At 33.6% G+C, this 18,125-nt stretch overlaps 1 protein-coding gene and 1 pseudogene across 1 annotated transcript; one reads left to right on the top strand and one right to left on the bottom strand.

Moving 5' to 3' along the window:
• Window positions 1-3,698: 3,698 nt before the first annotated feature.
• On the bottom strand, window positions 3,699-4,508 carry LOC112099679. The gene has a single exon (XM_024187103.1). It carries the CDS (start codon window positions 4,506-4,508, stop codon window positions 3,699-3,701), a length of 810 nt encoding a protein of 269 aa, XP_024042871.1.
• Window positions 4,509-5,664: 1,156 nt separating this feature from the next.
• On the top strand, window positions 5,665-5,760 carry LOC112101619 (annotated as a pseudogene).
• Window positions 5,761-18,125: the final 12,365 nt, after the last annotated feature.

The following is an 18,125-nucleotide window of genomic DNA, read 5'->3' as shown; positions in this document are numbered from 1 at the left end:
GTAATCCATTTGAAAGATCAAATTGAGAGGTTATAAGTGTTGGGATAAACTTGGGTTAAGAGATTGAGGATAATCTCTTGTTGTAAAGGTTCATTGACACCTTGGAAGTCAATTGTAAGAGTTCTTGAAACTTTGGAGGCTTGATTAGTGGAATCCTCAAGCCTGGTGAGCTTGGAGGCGTGGACGTAGGCACGGTTAGTCGAACCACGTAAAAATCACAAGTTTGATCTATTTTCCCATACTCTTTTATTATTGTGTTTTATTAAATTTATTATTTTGATTTTATTAAGGCATTAGATTGAATTGTTGTGTGATTTCTTTAGCTTATTTTTTAAAAATTCCAATTTACCCCATTTTGGGTTGCCTAGTTATTATTTCATTTGGTATTAGAGCAATGTGCTCTTGTTTAGACTTAACCATCTATAGTTAAAGATCAATGGCAACACAAAATTATTCCACATTTAGGGAAGGACAATCAACTACTAGACCTCCATTTTTCATTAGAAACGACTACCCTTATTAGAAAGTTAGGATGAAAGTTTATTTGCAAGCACTAAATTATGAAATTTGGGAAGTTATATTTGATGGCCCATTCATACGTATGACTAAAAATGAAGTAGGGGAAGTGTTGGGTATAAATTCAAATGCTATTGGTGTTAATGTGCAAGTGTACACAATAAGTAATAAAGTGATGAGTATTCAAGATCGTCTCCACAGGGATTGATGTTATCAGATTTGCTACAACAATATTAACAGTGCAGATTTTGTGCTAAATTAAAATAAAATAATTAGTGAAACTATTATACTAATTAAAATAAAAGCGCAATAAATAAAATGCGATAAAGTAAATTATCACGTCAAACTCAAGGATAAAACCAATGGGAATATAGAGTATTTGAGTGAATAAACTCTCTTAATGATATTGACTATTTTTCTAATGTTTGGCTCGATTGTTGCAACATTTGCTACAGCACTGGGCAGAATCCTTATGTATCCTCAGCCGTCGCATGTTGGATAATTATATCTATATGCAACCTAACAGTGATCATTTGTTATGCCAACAGAAGATATAACATTACACGCTTAGGTTTTACTCTACAAGGTGAATCCCTATGTGTAGTTCATCACTAATTTTAGATTAAGCATGACCCTTTTGGGATAAATTAAACTTAATCCATGAAATCTAATCTAAAACCAAGTATTGCTCTGATATATTCCACTAAGATAGACCCTTTTGCGGCTCTCTCCTAACTTGTATCATTAAATGGGTGATCAGCCGAAATAATGAATAAAAATAAATGCTATCAAAATAAAATGCTACAGCAAACATGCAGCAACACATATTTTCAGTCAATAAACCATCAAGACTGTTTATCACTCAACTACAAATAAATTTAGTTCATGATTTGTAAAAGAAAAATAAAGAATAAAGTTTCGGCCATGAAACACATCCCCATGAATAAATAGAAAACACGAAAACAAGAGAATGATAAGAAGGATTGAACTCCCAATTGATCTCTGTAATTTTTCCTCTTGTGCAGCCCTTAATCTCTCTATTGAATCTTGTTTTTCTTTTATTTCTTTGTGTTTTTCTCCTTGGGTGACGACCCTATCTTATTCTTTATGATGTGTTCTCATTTTATGGTTGAAAATTAGGGTGAACGGAAGCCTAGGTCGCGCATAAGTCAGATTAGGATACTACAGATCGCAATTCTGCAAGTATCCGCATGGAATTTTCTCTATCGTTGTTCCAGGATTGCTACAGCAACTGCACTGTTCCAGATTTATTTCAACTCTTTTGTAGCCATGTTCTTTTCTTATTTTTTCAAGCCTATTGTATTAGCATTCCTTCCTTAAAATTTGAGCTTCCGGACACCTATAATTATGCATACAATCTAAGCACAAATTATTCTAAATCAAACAAAATTTATTAAGAATAAACTAGGATTAATGTTTATGCAAAATATAACAAAAATACAATGAAAACACATCATTTACTCTCTAAGTATTATTGATTTAAGTCTAAAAGTGTCATGATAACTCTCATTTAACAGAGTTATCACACCCCCAAACTTAAACCATTACTTATCCTCAAGTAATGACAACAATACTAACACTTCAATCACACAATCATGCAACAAATAACTTAGCTTTGTCATCAAATTTGCAAAGATTATTCAACCCTCAAATCACACTCTTAATCGTACAAAATTTGCCATAGCAATTCAAGTTTTAGACTTAGGCTTCATTCTGTCCAATGTGTGTGTGTGCCACTTTGATTAAATTCTAAAGGTGCTACAACATTACACAGACATTGCATATAATTCAAAGGTAGAACACAAATATATTCACATATGGGGGAGCATAATTCACAAATAAAGTCAAATTGTGCTACATCAAACATAATTTTTTTTTTCAGTTAAACTCTTCAATGCAACATTGAGCTTTCATGTGAATGCCTATCACTTGTAATGACAACACCCAATTACTCACTCAAAGTACATGTCAGAGTTGCTGCAGCAACACATCTAGGATGCTATATCTAGGTCTTACCTTTGGACGCCTTTGACTCAAGGCTGAACATGAGGCTCATGAACAGACCAGGTTACTCAGTATCCTAGGCAGCGGACCTCTTTATTTTGCATTCTTTCATCACCATTTTTTTTGCTTTTTTTTTTAATAATTGTTGCAGTATTGCTCATAGCTTTTGTTACCTTTGGACTCAAGTCTGCATATGGGGTGCATATTCAACCCTGATTACTCAGCAACTTAAACCATTGGAGCAGAATTTATTTCATAACAGGCACAGTCCAACAAAAATTTTCCCCCAAACTTGAGATATTTTCTACTCTTTTTTGGTTTTCCTGGCTCTGCTACAACATTCTCATAAAACTCAACCAAAGTCTAAGTGTCAGGACAAAATTTCAACCTCCATCTATAACTATCTCTAATTGGCATTCTCATAAATACTGAATAACACTCAATTTATCTTCATTAGGTTTTCAAATTCATACACAAATACTAGATAGTAGAGCTTCACACAACACACAACACAAGCATAAACACATGCACTTAAAAACACAACCCCCCCAAACTTGAGTGGTGATGTGTCCTCACAAGCACAAAAAAAAAAAACCACATAAACCAGACATGCATACACTAAATAAAAGGACATGCAGAATGAATCAAAAAATTAAAACTAAATGAAAGAAAAGTTTTGCAAAAAGAAGTAAAATAAACTAGCGGGTAAGAGTACTCCCCTGTTGCTGGAAGCACTGCTGCAACACAGGCTGTAAATGGTCACTTCTTCTTTGATCCACCTCTCAAACGCTCCTTATCATAAAATCTGATCAATCCATTTGTTGCTTCAAAAGCAAGAAATGCCTTTGTTGTTTGAGAATCTTCTGTTATATGTCATGCTGTAAGTGATGCTGCAGCAATTCTCCCATGCTCTTCCTTCTTTTTTTTTTTTACATTTTTTTGTTTTACTTGCTGCAATTTAACAAAGACATAAAAAATTAGATGCACACTTAAAATAACAAAAAGACAAATTAAATAATTTAAAAACTAAATTTAATGCTTTAAAGACTTAAAACAACTTCCCTTATTGGGTTGTTTCCCAATTAGCGCTTGATTTTAGGTCTTTCACCCTGACCTTTCTTGTTCGCTCAACCTGGATCCTTCAAGAATAGATGCTTCTATAGGCAATTCACCTTAGTTCCCATGTAGTGCTTCACTTTTGGCCCGTTAACCTTGAATTCTTGTTGGTTTGGAGTGAATTCCCTTTGCTGGATTTGCTCGTCAATTCTGAAGGGTTGCTTCTCCCCTGACCATGCTATGTTAGCTACTCTACGATCTTCACCATCAAGTTCTTCAACTGTTACAGCATTGATTTCCTTCTTACTGCAGCAACTGTGTAATCTCTCTACTACAACAAAGTCCACAACACTGATAAAATTACAATCTTCAATCTCATCGGGACTCTTCATGGCATCCAGCACGTTGAATGTAACTTGCTGGTCATTCACCCTCATGGTTAATTCTCCTTTTTGAACATCAATTAAAGTCTTTCCCGTGGCTAAGAAATGTCTCCCTAGAATGATTGGCACTTCTTTGTTAGCCTCAAAGTCTAGCACAATGAAATCCACCGAAAAAATAAATTTATCCACATTCACCAACATATCTTCAATCTTTCCTTCTGGATATGCATGAGATCTGTCAGCAAGTTGTAAAGTCACTGTTGTTGGTCTACATTCACCAACTCCCAATTGTTTAAACACTGATAAAGGCATGAGATTGATGCTAGCCCCCTTATCACAAAGTGCGTTGCCACTGTATTTAGTGCCTATGGAGCAAGGGATTGTGAGGCTTCCTAGATCCTTCATCTTCTGCGATATCTTACTCTGAAGCATTCGGCTGCACTCTTGTGTTAGAGCAACTGTCTCAAATTGTCCAAGTCTTCTTTTCTTTGTCAAAATATCCTTGAAAAGTTTTGCATAATTTGGCATTTGCTCTAGCGCTTCCACAAAAGGGATATCGATATGTAGTTGTTTCAGCACTCCCAAGATTTTATTGAACTGCTTGTCTTGTTTTTTCTTCTAAAACCTTTGAGGAAAGGTTGGTGGATGTCTAAACTATTGTGCTGCAGCAGGTTGTGCAGACTGCTTCTCTTTTACTTTACTCGGGTCTGTTGTTGTTGGTGTTGTAGCTTCCTCACCACCAAGTGCTGGATCATAACTTTCTGCAGTTGCTGTAGCAGAACTGTATTGATTTGCATTCTGAAAAGTGGAAGATTGTGACTCATTCTCTACTTGAGTGTCTTTTTGGCCTTGGTTGGACTCAATTCTTCTTTTTGGTACACCAACTGAACTATCAACCTCCTTTCCAAATCTCAAGTTTATCACTTTGTAGTGCTCTTTCCTTTCTCTTCTTGGGTTCCCTGTGTTGCTAGGTAAACTGCCCTGAGATCTGTTGCTTATTGCTGTAGCAAGCTGTCCAACTTGATTTTGCAAGTTTCTCAAAGATGTAGCATGACTTTGGACAACCGCTTCATTCTTCACAATATAATCTTTAATCAAAGCTTCAAGGGAGCTAAGTTGATCATTGTTGATGCTTCTTTACTCTTGATTTTGCTGATAAAATCTAGGTGGTTGAGCAGGTCTGTTCTGTCCACTAGGTGTTGCAGCAGTCTGGTTCTGATAACTCCACGAAAAATTCGGGTGCTGTCTCAATCCAGGGTTGTAAGTGTTTGAATATGGATTGTCCTGGTTCTGTCTATTGAAGCTACCCACATAATTGACTGAAGCTGGATTCTGAGGATAATTATCAAATAAGTGTCCCTCTCTACAATAAACACAAAAGACCTCGACAACTTGGTTAACACTTGCTGGAGTAGTGGTCATGGCTTTCACCATGTTTGTTAATGAAGTTACTTGGGCTGACAATGCTGTCAAGGCATCTACGTTATGAACTCCTACTGTTCATCTTGCTGCAGCTTGTTTGGTTGATGACCATTGATAGTTATTGTTGGCTATTCTCTCCAAAATTTTATAAGTCTCACTGTAAGACTTAGATAACAAGGCCCCATTTGCTGAAGCGTCTACCATCAATCAAGTGCTTGGGTTGAGACCATTATAGAAAGTTTCCAACTGTATGCAGCAAGGAATACCATGATGAGGACATCTCCTGAGTATCTCCTTAAATCTCTCCCATGCATCACACAAGCTCTCATCTTCAAGTTGATAACTTTAAACTAGCCATGAAAAGCAAACATAAGTCAAAATGGATAGCAATCATGGAAGAAGAGATAGCCTCGCTGAAGAAGAATAACATTTGGATCTTAGTAAGCCTCCCTGAAGAAGAATAACATCTGGATTTTAGTAAGGAAGCTTGCTACAAGAAACTGGTGGGTTGTAAATGGATTTATAAAGTAAATGATGGAATTTCAGGTGATGAACCAGCTAGGTAGAAGGAAAGGCTTGTAGCAAAGGGGTTTACATAATTACTAATCACATTTTAGAAATCAGGACAACTAAACTCATCAAAGATCTAATGTGACATTTCAATATAACTTAAAAAATCTTATATGCTTAAAATTCTCGAAGTATATGTATTTTTTCCCTTTTCGATACCATTTAAAACAAGTAATGCATATTCAACAATACACCGATAAAGTTCAAAAAATGCATCCATTCACCAATCACAAATTGCATAACATCAAAACTTTATCAAATACAATGTAATCATCAAAGTACATTCTTTATCATAAAAATTTAAGTAAAGCATAAGTACATAATGACAATATATAGATCATCAAAATCAACAGAGCTATTAAGAAAATTCATCTTTATGAGTAAAGAACAAGTGATCAAATCCATTATTACAAATGCTTACATAGGCCAATTTAATGAATGATGATATAATATAATAAATGACATATGAATTCACACATACATAAGTGATGAACAAATAAGGAAGATGAATAAATGACATGAAACATGATGATAGACAATTAAAAAGATGAAATCAAAGATCATACAATTATCAAAATCAAACAAAGGCATCATCATAAGTTAACAAGCTACCATCATATATATCTATCCATGCATCATGATTATATACAATAATAATTCAATTATGTAAACATACTAGCATACTTTCGCAAATTCAAGCTATTATCTATCCATCATGATCTATTCAACAAAATCAATATGGCAAGAATTGTTACCAAAGCAATTAAATCATCTTACTCATTATTTTCTCTTAGATCATGATCAAATGATTATTCTCACAAGCTTTCATCAAGAAATTTCTTCATCATTTCTTGATTATGGTACCTACAAAAAAAATATTCAAGTTGTCTTTTGGTACCCAAATACTCTTAGGTCCTTGAGTGTTAGCAATGGTTCCTTTTGAAACCCAAACACATTTTACTCCATAATATGCATTTCTTTTAATTAGACATCTATTCTTCATGTGACCATCTTGATTGCAATGGTGACATAGAACTTGATTGCTAATTGGGGTATTTTTCACAAAGTAATTCTTATAATACTTTTGTTTCAAATTTGGCTTATAGCCAATACCTCCTTTGTCAAACACACATTTTTGTAAATTAAGTTATCCAACATCTTTTGCCCATTTGTAAATTTTAAGACAATCTCATTTAACTCATTGTTCTTCTTCTTAAGCACTTCATTTTCTTTCATTAATTCATCAACACGTGATTTCTCATGCTCATATGAAGTACTTTGTTTACATGTAAATGATGCAATCCTATCATGTAACATTTCATTATCTAGTTCAAATTCTTTGATCTTTTCATTTAATGAAATATTGCATTTTTGTAAGGCATCTTTTTCATTTTTCAAGTCATCTACATGTGATTCTAGATGCTCGTGTGAAGTGCCAGATTTCTCATTTGATAATGCAACTCTATCATGCAATATTTTATTCTCTAATTCTATGCATTTTATCTTTGCACTTAGAGATTCTTTTTCATTTGTGAGCTCTACCATTTTCTTTTTAAGACATGCATTCTTTTTACCAACTTTCATCCACTCATCATGCAATTCTTTAAAAGCATCATGTAATTCATCATATGTAGGAAGATCACTTACCTCATTCAGTTCATCATCTGATTAATCTCCAATTGCCATAAGTGTCAAATTTGACATTTCATGAGATTCTTCTTCATTTGTAGTCTCCTCATACACAACTTTAAGTTTTCTCCATATTTCATAAGCATTAGAACAATTTGAAACTCTATGAAATTCCTTTTTATCTAAGGCACAAAATAAAGCATTCATGGCCTTGGAATATAAAGACATTTTTTTTTCGATCCGACTCACTTAAAGCATTCTTCCTATGAATGAATGAACCATCACAAAATATTTTCCATATTTCATAGTCTAAGGCTTGTAAAAAGACTCTCATCTTAATTTTCCAATAAGGATAGTCATTACCAGAAAAAAATGGAGGTCTAGTGGTAGATTGCCCTTCCATGAAGGTTGAGCTAATTTGGGTTGCTATGGATCTTTAACTATAGACGGTTAAGTCTTCACAAGAGCACCTTGCTCTGATACCAAATGAAATACTATCTAAGTTGTTGTGTTGTGAAGCAAATCTAGATGTTTGAAACGACTAACTGGTATTACATTTTGAAGAGCAACATTCTCTTATCTCTGGAACGACTAAGTTGAACGTCGTTTTGGGTTTAAGTAAAGCAAGAGAGAATCACGTGCTCGAATAAGTTGCTCAAGGTCGTTATGAATCTGTTATAGCACATGCCAATCACGTGAGTTTCTGGGTTTATTCTAGTTTGTTAAAAAAGTAAACAGTTGATTCTGGTGCAACAAGGAAGGGTGTGCGTGAAAGCTATTGAGTGTTTAGAAGCCTTATGAGAAAGCTTCAAGAAAGACTCTATTATTAGCTCTGGAAATTCTCTGTAATCGTCTTTGATAAATTAATAAACTTGGTCCTGATTTTTCTCGTGGATGTAAGCTAGTGAAAGCTAGCTGAACCATGTTAATTCGTTTGTCTTTGCTGCTAGTTTTTTAAGTTCTTCTTTTTAGTTCTAAAGTTTCTTAGTGATTTGTTCTGAGGTTGGTTCTTTCTGCGTCTTAGTTGTTTGATTCGTGATCTTGGCGAGCATTTGGAGTTGATCTCTAGCAAATATGTCACTCCAAACTCTTCAATTGGTATCAGAGCCTGGACTACAAATCAGACACAAGTATGGTTGCTTCAAAGATCAATCTGGAGAAGTTCACTGGGAAGAATGACTTCAACATGTGGAAGGTCAAGATGGAGGCATTATTGATCACTCAAGGGCTGAGTGATGATTTAGAACCAATAACCAAGAAAGAAGGAAAAGAAGCCTCGTCATCCTCTTCATCACTAACACCACAGCAGGCTGCTAGAATTGACAAGAAAGCAAGGAGTACCATATTCTTGAGTCTTGGGGACTCTGTAATCAGGGAAGTTGCAAAAGAAAAAATAGTTGTTGACTTGTGGGCAAAGCTTAAAAATGTGTATATGACTAAATCCCTAGCCAGTAGGCTTTACATCAAGAAAATGATGTTCACGCTCAAAATGGTTGATGGATCATCTCTTAAAGGCCATATAGATGAATTCAACAAAGTCTGTGATACACTGGAAATCATTGATGAAGGTTTAGATGATGAAGGCAAAGCATTGCTTCTGGTGAGTTCTCTTCCACCTTCATATTCTAACTTTGTTAATGCACTTATGTATATGAGGCAAACTTTGTCACTGGATGAAGTTAAGGCTGCTCTGAATACTAAAGGGCTGCAAGAGAAGTCAAGGAATATAAATTCTAGTAAAGTATTAGATGTTAAGGCTAAAACTGATAAGCATGATGGAAAGAAAAAGAAGCAAGGAAATAATAATCAAAATCCCAAAAGCAAGAAGTGTTTCCAGTGTCATAAAGAAAGACATTTTAAGAAAGATTGCCCAGAATTAAAAAAAATAAGAAAAGGGAGCAGAGTGGAGCTACAGCAACTGCTAAGGAAAAGGAGTATGTGTGGCTACAAAGCATGTGCAAAAAGGTACCTGGATTCTAGACTCATGTTGTACATTTCATATGTGTCCCTTGAAAGATTACCTATCAAACTATCATGAGACTAATAGGGGAAAGGTAATGATGGGTAATAATGCTGTATGTAAAATTGTTGGGATAGGAAATGTAAACCTTAAGTTGCATGATGGTACAATAAGGGAATTAATGGAGGTTAGATATGTTCCTGAACTCAAAAGGAACATAATATCCCTGGGTATGCTTGACCAAATGGTGTTTAGTATTAAGCTTGAATCTGGTGAGTTGAGGATCTCAAATGATGATGGGGTTTTTATGAAAGGTCATAAAAGAAATGGGGTATATGTCTTGGATGGTGAGGCCATAACAAGATTGTCAGGAGTGTCAATTAGCTCAGGAAATGATAAAACCTTACTGTGGCACTTAAGATTAGGACATATGAGCTTAAAGGGATTAAAAGAACTACAGAAGCAAGAGGTTCTAGGAGCTGAACAGATTTTAGAATTAGATTTTTGTGAAGACTGTGTCTTAGGCAAAGCAACTAGGAATAATTTTAACAAATCAGTTCATTCAACCAAAGGCATCCTTAAATATATACACTCAGACCTATGGGGACCTGCACAGATAATGTCACTAGGTGGTAACAATTATTTTTTGTCCATAACTGATGATTATTTAAGGAGAGTCTGGGTTTATGTCTTGAAGCACAAAGATCAGGTATTTGGAAAATTCAAAGAATGGAAATCCCTGGTTGAAAATCAAACTGGTCTGAAGGTAAAGAAACTCAAAACTGACAATGGCCTTGAGTTTTGCAATCATGAGTTTGATAGATTCTATGCAGATCATGGCATTGCAAGGCATAGAACTGTGAGGTTGACACCTCAATAAAATGGTCTAGCCGAGAGAATGAACAGAACCCTGATGGACAAAGTCAGGAGCATGCTGATTCAGTCACAACTTCCAAAAGGTCAGTGGGTTGAGACATTGTTAGCAGCTAGCTACCTGGTTAATGGCATTGAAAACCAGCAAATTATAACAATCTCAAAGTCTTTAGATGTCCAGCATATGCACATGTCAGCCAAGGGAAATTGGCTCCAAGAGCCCTTAAGGGGCAGTTGATTGGGTATCCTGACGGTGTTAAAGGGTTCAAATTGTGATGCACATATCTTAATCCTCCCAGGTGCATAATCAGTAGGAATGTAGCGTTTAATGAAAAAGCTACATTAGATACAAAGAAACCTAAAAAGCCTACAAATACATATGCACAAAAGGAGAAGAATAAGACCAAAGTTCAGTTTGAGGTGGAGCCATACAGTAAGGAAACTTCAGGAGATAAAGATGATACTGATCATGTTTTTTATGACAGGAAGATGATCAAGTAAGGCAGACAGAAGTTCAGCATGAGGAATATCAACTGACAAGGGACAGAGAAAAAAGAAAAATTAGAGCACCGCAGAGATATGGATATGCAGACTTGATAGCCTATGCCCTGACAGCATCTCATTAAATTAATGAGGATGAACCCAAGACTTCCAAGGAGGTTATCCAAAGTTCATACAAAGATGAATGGAAGAATGCTATGGATGAAGAAATCTCCTCACTAAAGAAGAACAATACATGGGAGCTTGTGAAAATACCTGGAAATAGAATAATTGTTGGCTGTAAATGGATCTTCAGAATCAAAAATTGAATAAAAGCTACTAAACCTAGAAGATTCAAAGCTAGGTTAGTAGCTAAGGGATATACTCAGAGGGTTGGAGTGGATTTTAAAGAGGTGTTCTCACCAGTAGTTAGGCATGCTTCAATAAGAGTACTACTGGCTTTACAGCTGTAAATGACATGGAGCTTGATCAACTCGATGTGAAGATAGTTTTTCTACATGGAAGACTAAATGAGGAAATCTTGATGACACAGCCTAAAGGGTATATTGATCCAAAGTCAGCTGATTATGTATGCTTATTGAAAAGGTCACTGTATGGGTTGAAACAATCACCCAAGCAGTGGTATCTTAGATTTGATGAGTTTATGATTACTTATGGTTATGTGTGTGTCTACTATAAAATGGTAAAATCAGGTAGCTACATATATCTGCTATTATATGTAGATGACATGCTGATTGCTTGTAGTGAAAGAGATGAGATTGAAGCCTTGGAGCAACTGCTCAATTCAGAATTTCATATGAAGGATTTGAGCCCAGTTAAGAAGATATTGGGTATGGAAATTATAAGGAACAGAAGAAATGGTACCATGTTTTTTCTCAGAGGAAGTATATGGAAAAGGTACTTGAATCATTTGGGATGTAAAGCAGCAAATCAGTAGTGACCCCTCTAGCATCTCACTTCAAGTTATCTTGTTCACTATGTCTTAGAACAGATGAAGAAAGATGTGAAATGACAAAAGTTTCTTATGTAAATGTTGTTTGTTGCACGATGTATGCAATGGTACTTACAAGACCTGACTTGGCACATGCCTTAAGTGTTGTGAGTAGGTTTATGGTTTCACCTGGTAAAGAACACAAGAAGGCTGTGAAATGGGTACTGAGGTATTTGAAAGGGACTTAAGGTTATGGTCTGGTATATGGAAAATCATCTGGAAAGGAAGCTGGACTCTGTGGTTTTGTTGATTCAGATTTTGCTGGGGACTTAGACAGGAGAAGATCTCTTACAGGTTATCTGTTTTTCCTATATAGATGCCTAGTCAACTGGAGGGCAAGCCTGCAGCATGTTGTTGCTTTTCAACAACAGAGGCTGAATATACAGCTGCAACAAAAGCTGTCAAAGAGGCCTTGTGACTGAAAGGTTTGGTAGCTGAACTGGGAATAAAGCAAGAGATTGTTAAAGTTCACTATGACAGCTCAAGTGCAATCTACCTGAGCAAGAACCCAGCACACCATGAGAAAACTAAGCACATAGATATCAAGTTGCATTTCATTAAAAATGTAATTTCGAAAGGTGTGATTAGTATGGTGAAAGTGCACACTGACAACAATCCAGCTGACATGCTTACTAAGGTCGTCCCTACAGCTAAGTTCAAGAGTTGATTGGACAAAGCTGGACTGAGTAATTCCTAGAATACTCAGGTTGGTGAAATCTTGATCAAAGGTGATTTGCTTAAGGTGGAGAATTGTTGTGTTGTGAAGAAAATCTAGATGTTTGAAACGACTAGCTGGTATTGCGTTTTGAAGAGCAACATTCTCTTATCTCTGGAACAACTAAGTTGAACGTCGTTTTGGGTTTAAGTAAAGCACGAGAGAATCATGTGCTCGAATAAGCTGCTCAAAGTCGTTATGAATCTGTTATAGCACATGCCAATCACGTGAGTTTCTGGGTTCATTTTGGTTTATTGAAGAAGCTGTTATAAATAACTTATCCTTGTGCGTGAGAGCTATTGAGTGTTTAGAAGCCTTATGAGAAAGCTTCAAGAAAGACTCTATTATTAGCTTTGGAAATTCTCTATAATCGTCTTTGATAAATCAATAAACTTGGTTTTGATTTTTCCCATGGATGTAAGTTAGTGAAAGTTAACTGAACCACGTTAATTTATTTGTCTTTGTTGCTAGTTTTTTAAGTTCTTCTTTTTAGTTCTAAAGTTTTTCAGTGATTTGTTCTGAGGTTGGTTCTTTCTGCGTCTTAGTTGTTTGATTCGTGATCTTGGCGAGCATTTGGAGTTGATCTTTAGCAAATTTGTCACTCCAAACTCTTCATAAGCAACCCTAGAGGGGGGTGAATTGGGATTTTGAAACTTATGCAATACAATTCGCACAACAATTCAATCTATTCCCTTAATGAAATAAAAAACAATAAATTTAATAAAGCATAATAGTAAAATAGTAAGGGTAGAGAGAGCAAACACAATGCTTTTTACGTGGTTCGGCAATCCCCGCCTATGTCTACGCCTCCAAGCTCACCCGGCTTGAGGATTTCACTATCCAAGCCTCCTAAGGCTTCAAGAACACTTATAATTGACTTCACAGGTGTCAATCAACCTTTACACCAAGAGATTATCCCCAATCTCTTAACCTAAGTGTATCACAACACTTACAATCACTCAAAACAAAGATTACAAATGTATTTTTCTCTCACACAAAATATATGATTACAAATCTATGCTCAATGTGTGAATAAATTAATCAAAAACGAATTTAAAGCTCAATGAATGTTGTATTCTCGATTACAAGCTCAATGATAATGTTGTGATCCACCCTTGTTTGAATTTGATTGAGTTTATTTATAGTTGGAGCTGAAAACTAGCTGCTACAGTGATTGCTACAGTAAATTATTTTCTAAAATTATATTTTTGCCCTAAAACTTTCAATAATAAAATTATGGCCTAGAACTTTATGAAACTTTTCAAACAAGTCCATTTTCATAATTTCAAGCAATACTTTCAATTATATCATAAACTTGAAAAACAATCAATTTCATAAAATCATTTTTCATTAAATATAAAACCTTTATAATATGAAGAAAATGATTTATTTAAAAAGCATGAAAAATAACTTGAGCTTTTAAAAGGTTAATCATTCTTAATTTTGTTTGTTATCATCAAAATCAACATTATAAATACATAAATGTTAACAAATTAATGGTGGGATTCTATAATTGGCGCATGAGATCTATTTAGAGTAAGAAGTTGGTTCAAATAGGAAGTCATTAAATGCTCTAGATATTTCTTGGGAGACAAGTAAGGTAAGAAGATCACATTCATTCATATTCAGATTCATAGAAATTATAAGAGGAAATAAACTCTTATTTGGAAAGAATCCAAGTCTTTTAAGACTTGCTATTTTGGTGAAACTCTAGTGCCTATATAAAGGGAAGTATTTCACAATTGAAGTTTGATCGCACAGCACAGCATAAAGTAAAGAAGCTAAATTCGGCCTCCTCCCTAGAAAATCTAGATTTGGCGCATAATGTTGTGTTGATTTATTTATTATCTTCTTTTCATCTCTGTGGAGAGTCTATGTGGATCTTGTATCACTAGACGTTGAAGAATTGAAGAATTGAAGAATTGTTATTGATCACTTTGCGAAGTGCCTTGAGGATCGTGGATCAAGAGGGATAGCAATTATTCAAGAGAAGCATATTTAGTCTAAGGTTGAGTAAACTGTATACTGATAAATTGTAAGTGAGAGTCTTAAGTTTGGTAAATACATAGGTTGTAACATCTCAACTTAGTGAATTGCTTTTCATCTGGGCGTGGCCTCGTAGATGTAGAATTGATTAATCCGAACCACGTAAAAATCTTCGTGTCATTTATTTTCTGCATTTTATTGTGTTTTGGAAAATTAATATTTTTTACGCGGATGAACAGTAATCGTGAAAAGTAATAATAAACAGTAAATGTGAACAGTATTTTCGAAAAAATTAAGTAAGCTGTTAATTTTTAGTTTTTAATTACCTACATTTATTTGTAATAGATCTAAATTCCTTTTAGCTTACCATATACGGATCGGGTCGGGTTGGCCCATCATGGGCGATCCACCCATCTATCAGAAACTTAAGAAAAGATTAATCCAAATATTAGTTGAATATGAAGAATCTTCATCAAAACCGTGAGTTACTAAATCCAATTGTTATTCCAGAAAAGAAGGTAACATAAATTACAAAAAGTGTAATAGACCCCAAACTAAGATAAACAATCAATGAATAGAGTACTTGTACATGAAAACTTTCGGTTCCTATCAGAAACAGTACTTTTACATGAAAACTTTCACCTGCAAATACGTGAGCCTCAAACCATTAGAGATGTGCAACCAACAATTGAACCGAATGCAATACATTGTGCAGAATAGGTAAAGAAAGTTAACATACATCATTAACTTCAATGGAACCTTTTTCATTGATTCATTCTGATAGGATAACCTTAAAAGAAGTTAATTTATTTCTGTAGTAAAATCCTTTCCATTGAACAACACTCTTATGAACTAAGCCACATACAGGAACGCAAAAGGCCTAATGCACAAAAAAAAAAAAAAGAATGTAAAATTTAATACTCACGCCCAAACTGTTCTTGAGACAGAATTATGGAAAATTTAATAAATAATTTTCTAATATTAAATAATTTGAAAAATGTATATTTCATTTAATAATTAAAACAAGTGGTGTATGTTCATTTATGTGAGGGTCTACATGACTATATATACATTCAAGCAAACCTGAAAGGTCTAAATATTCTTTTCCAAGTTTTAAGAGATAAATAGAAGGAATCTTTGCCATTTTCCATAAAACAAAAATAATAATGTAAATTTCATAAGTGCTTTTTTTTTTCTTTCGACAGCTATGATGTTTATGAAAAAACGAAATCATTGACTTCTTACCAATTGGTTCTAAATAGCATTATTTAGAGGTCAATAACCTGCTTCTTTTTGGGGTAATCAGGAAAAGATTTTTCATACTCGTTCAAAAATAATTGATGCAAATACCTAGTCAAAGTGAGTGTTAATAGAAACGATACACAATTTTTAATATCTTTCAATGGGGTATACTTAGCGGCACATTGATAAAGGGACATTTTAGTCTCTTGACAATCGCTTTCGGACTTGCATGACTTAACTTGCAAATTGCAAGCTCTTATCTTCAATTTCCCATCTCATTTTACTTGACCATAGTAATAATCACTACTTTCAATGATGTGATATATATGGTATCAGTAGTGAGGAATTTCGAACTACCAATTTTTGCAATTTCTGTAAAAAGTCTATTCAGCAATTAAAAGTAGGTGATTTTTTTTACATGGATTGTAGGGTTCACTCAAACTCATAGCTATTTAATGAAAATTTTGTTTTCATTTGCGGCGGCTGTTAAATTTGGTACTTTTTGATCCTTGAGAGTTGGGAGATCATTAGTCATTGCTTTCTTTTCTTTTTTTTTTCTTTTTCCTTTTTCTTTTTTTTTTAAAAGACAATAAAATTCATTAAATGAAAAGAGTACAACAAAATTCACTACTTTGAGTGGTATATTCAGAAAAATAATTTACCCGAAACTAAATTAGATAATAGTAAAATGTGAAAACTAAAGCTTTCATTATATAAAATATTTGTCAATACATTTATAATTGTTCTCGACACATTTTCATATTTTGAAAATTTTATTCAATAAACTAATTATTAATACTATAAGATGTATTATTTTATAAATTATCATTCGTTCGTTCATCTCCCATCTGATTCCAAAGATGATTTCCAATGAATTTCATTACTGAAAATATTTTCTTTACTATTACTGTATATAGAAACTGGAAGAATTAGTGCTATCTTGGAGAATAGAAAATGTCAGTGGCTGTTTTTGTTTTTATTAAAGTGTAGGCTTTTATAGTTCTTATGTTATGGAAGCTACTTTAATAAATTTAACAGAAACTAATTAGAAACCCAAAATAATTTTTTCTTTTATTCTTATAACTTTTTGGGTCGGCCACTACCTACTTTCAATGACTCTACTGGGCGAAAGTTAATATACGTAGATGAGATAAGTGAAGAAAGTTAATATACATCATTAACTTCAACGGAACTTTTTTCTTTGATTCATTTTGATGAGATAAGCTTAAAAGAATTAATTTATTTCTGTAGTATTAAACAACACTTTTGTGAACTAAACTCAACATACAGGAATGCGGAAGGCCTAATGCGGCAAAATAAAATAATAATAATAATTATTATTATTATTAAATTAAATTAAATAAAAAATAAAAAAATTAATACTCACTTCCAAACTATTTTTTGAAATGGAATTATCAAATATTTAATAAAATAATTTTTTGAAAATTGGTTAATAATAAAAGAATTTTTTAATATTCAGAATAATTTGAAAAAAATTATATTTTATTTGATAATTAAAATAAATTTGGTGTGTCATGAGAGTCTACATGGCTACATATACATTTGAGCAAATCTAAGAGGTCTAGTTGTTGTTTATGAAGTTTTAAGAGATAAGCAAAGGGAATCTTTATCATTTTCTATAACATAGAAAAAAAAATAATATAAATTTTATAAGTGCTTTTTTTTTTAGCTTACAATAGTTATCATGCTTATGAAAAAACAAAGTCAAAGATTTTTTTATAATACGGTATGAGTATGAAATATCTAGTTGATGGAGAAAGATATTTCATTTAACATGATGTCCATTATTGTCATTTGTAATCTTACAGCAGTTTAATAGTAATATTTATGAAACACATAAGACAACTTTTAAAACTCACAGCACTTTTACAAATAAATTTTATCAAATATTTAACTGATTATCTTTACAACTGATTATTTATATAACACAACTAACAACAATTATTGGATTATTAGGTTTTAATAGTAATTCTTAATTTTGTAACTCTCATTTATTGGTAAATTTATCTTTTAGTCTTTAACTGTGGACGTAGACTTTACGCCGAATCACGTTAAGTAATGTGTTCAAATTTTTCTTTGCATTTATTTATTATTATATTTATATTTCTCTGAAAGTCGTAGTCATCATAATATTAATAATTGCTCAACCCATACACTTTTGCAATAAAAATCCAGGCAGAGCCTGAAATCTACTTTGAACCAAAGTGGCATCATCTGGATAACTTAGAAGAGAAA

This window comes from Citrus clementina, unplaced genomic scaffold, assembly GCF_000493195.1.
Source record: "Citrus clementina cultivar Clemenules unplaced genomic scaffold, Citrus_clementina_v1.0 scaffold_9, whole genome shotgun sequence".
Taxonomy (NCBI): domain Eukaryota; kingdom Viridiplantae; phylum Streptophyta; class Magnoliopsida; order Sapindales; family Rutaceae; genus Citrus; species Citrus x clementina.
Note: the sequence above shows the minus strand (reverse complement) of the source record. Positions and strands in the feature narration are given on the sequence as shown.

Coding starts and splice junctions, on each gene's coding strand:
- LOC112099679 (XM_024187103.1), bottom strand. CDS start 4,508: ATGCCAAATTATGCAAAACTTTTCAAGGATATTTTGACAAAGAAAAGA.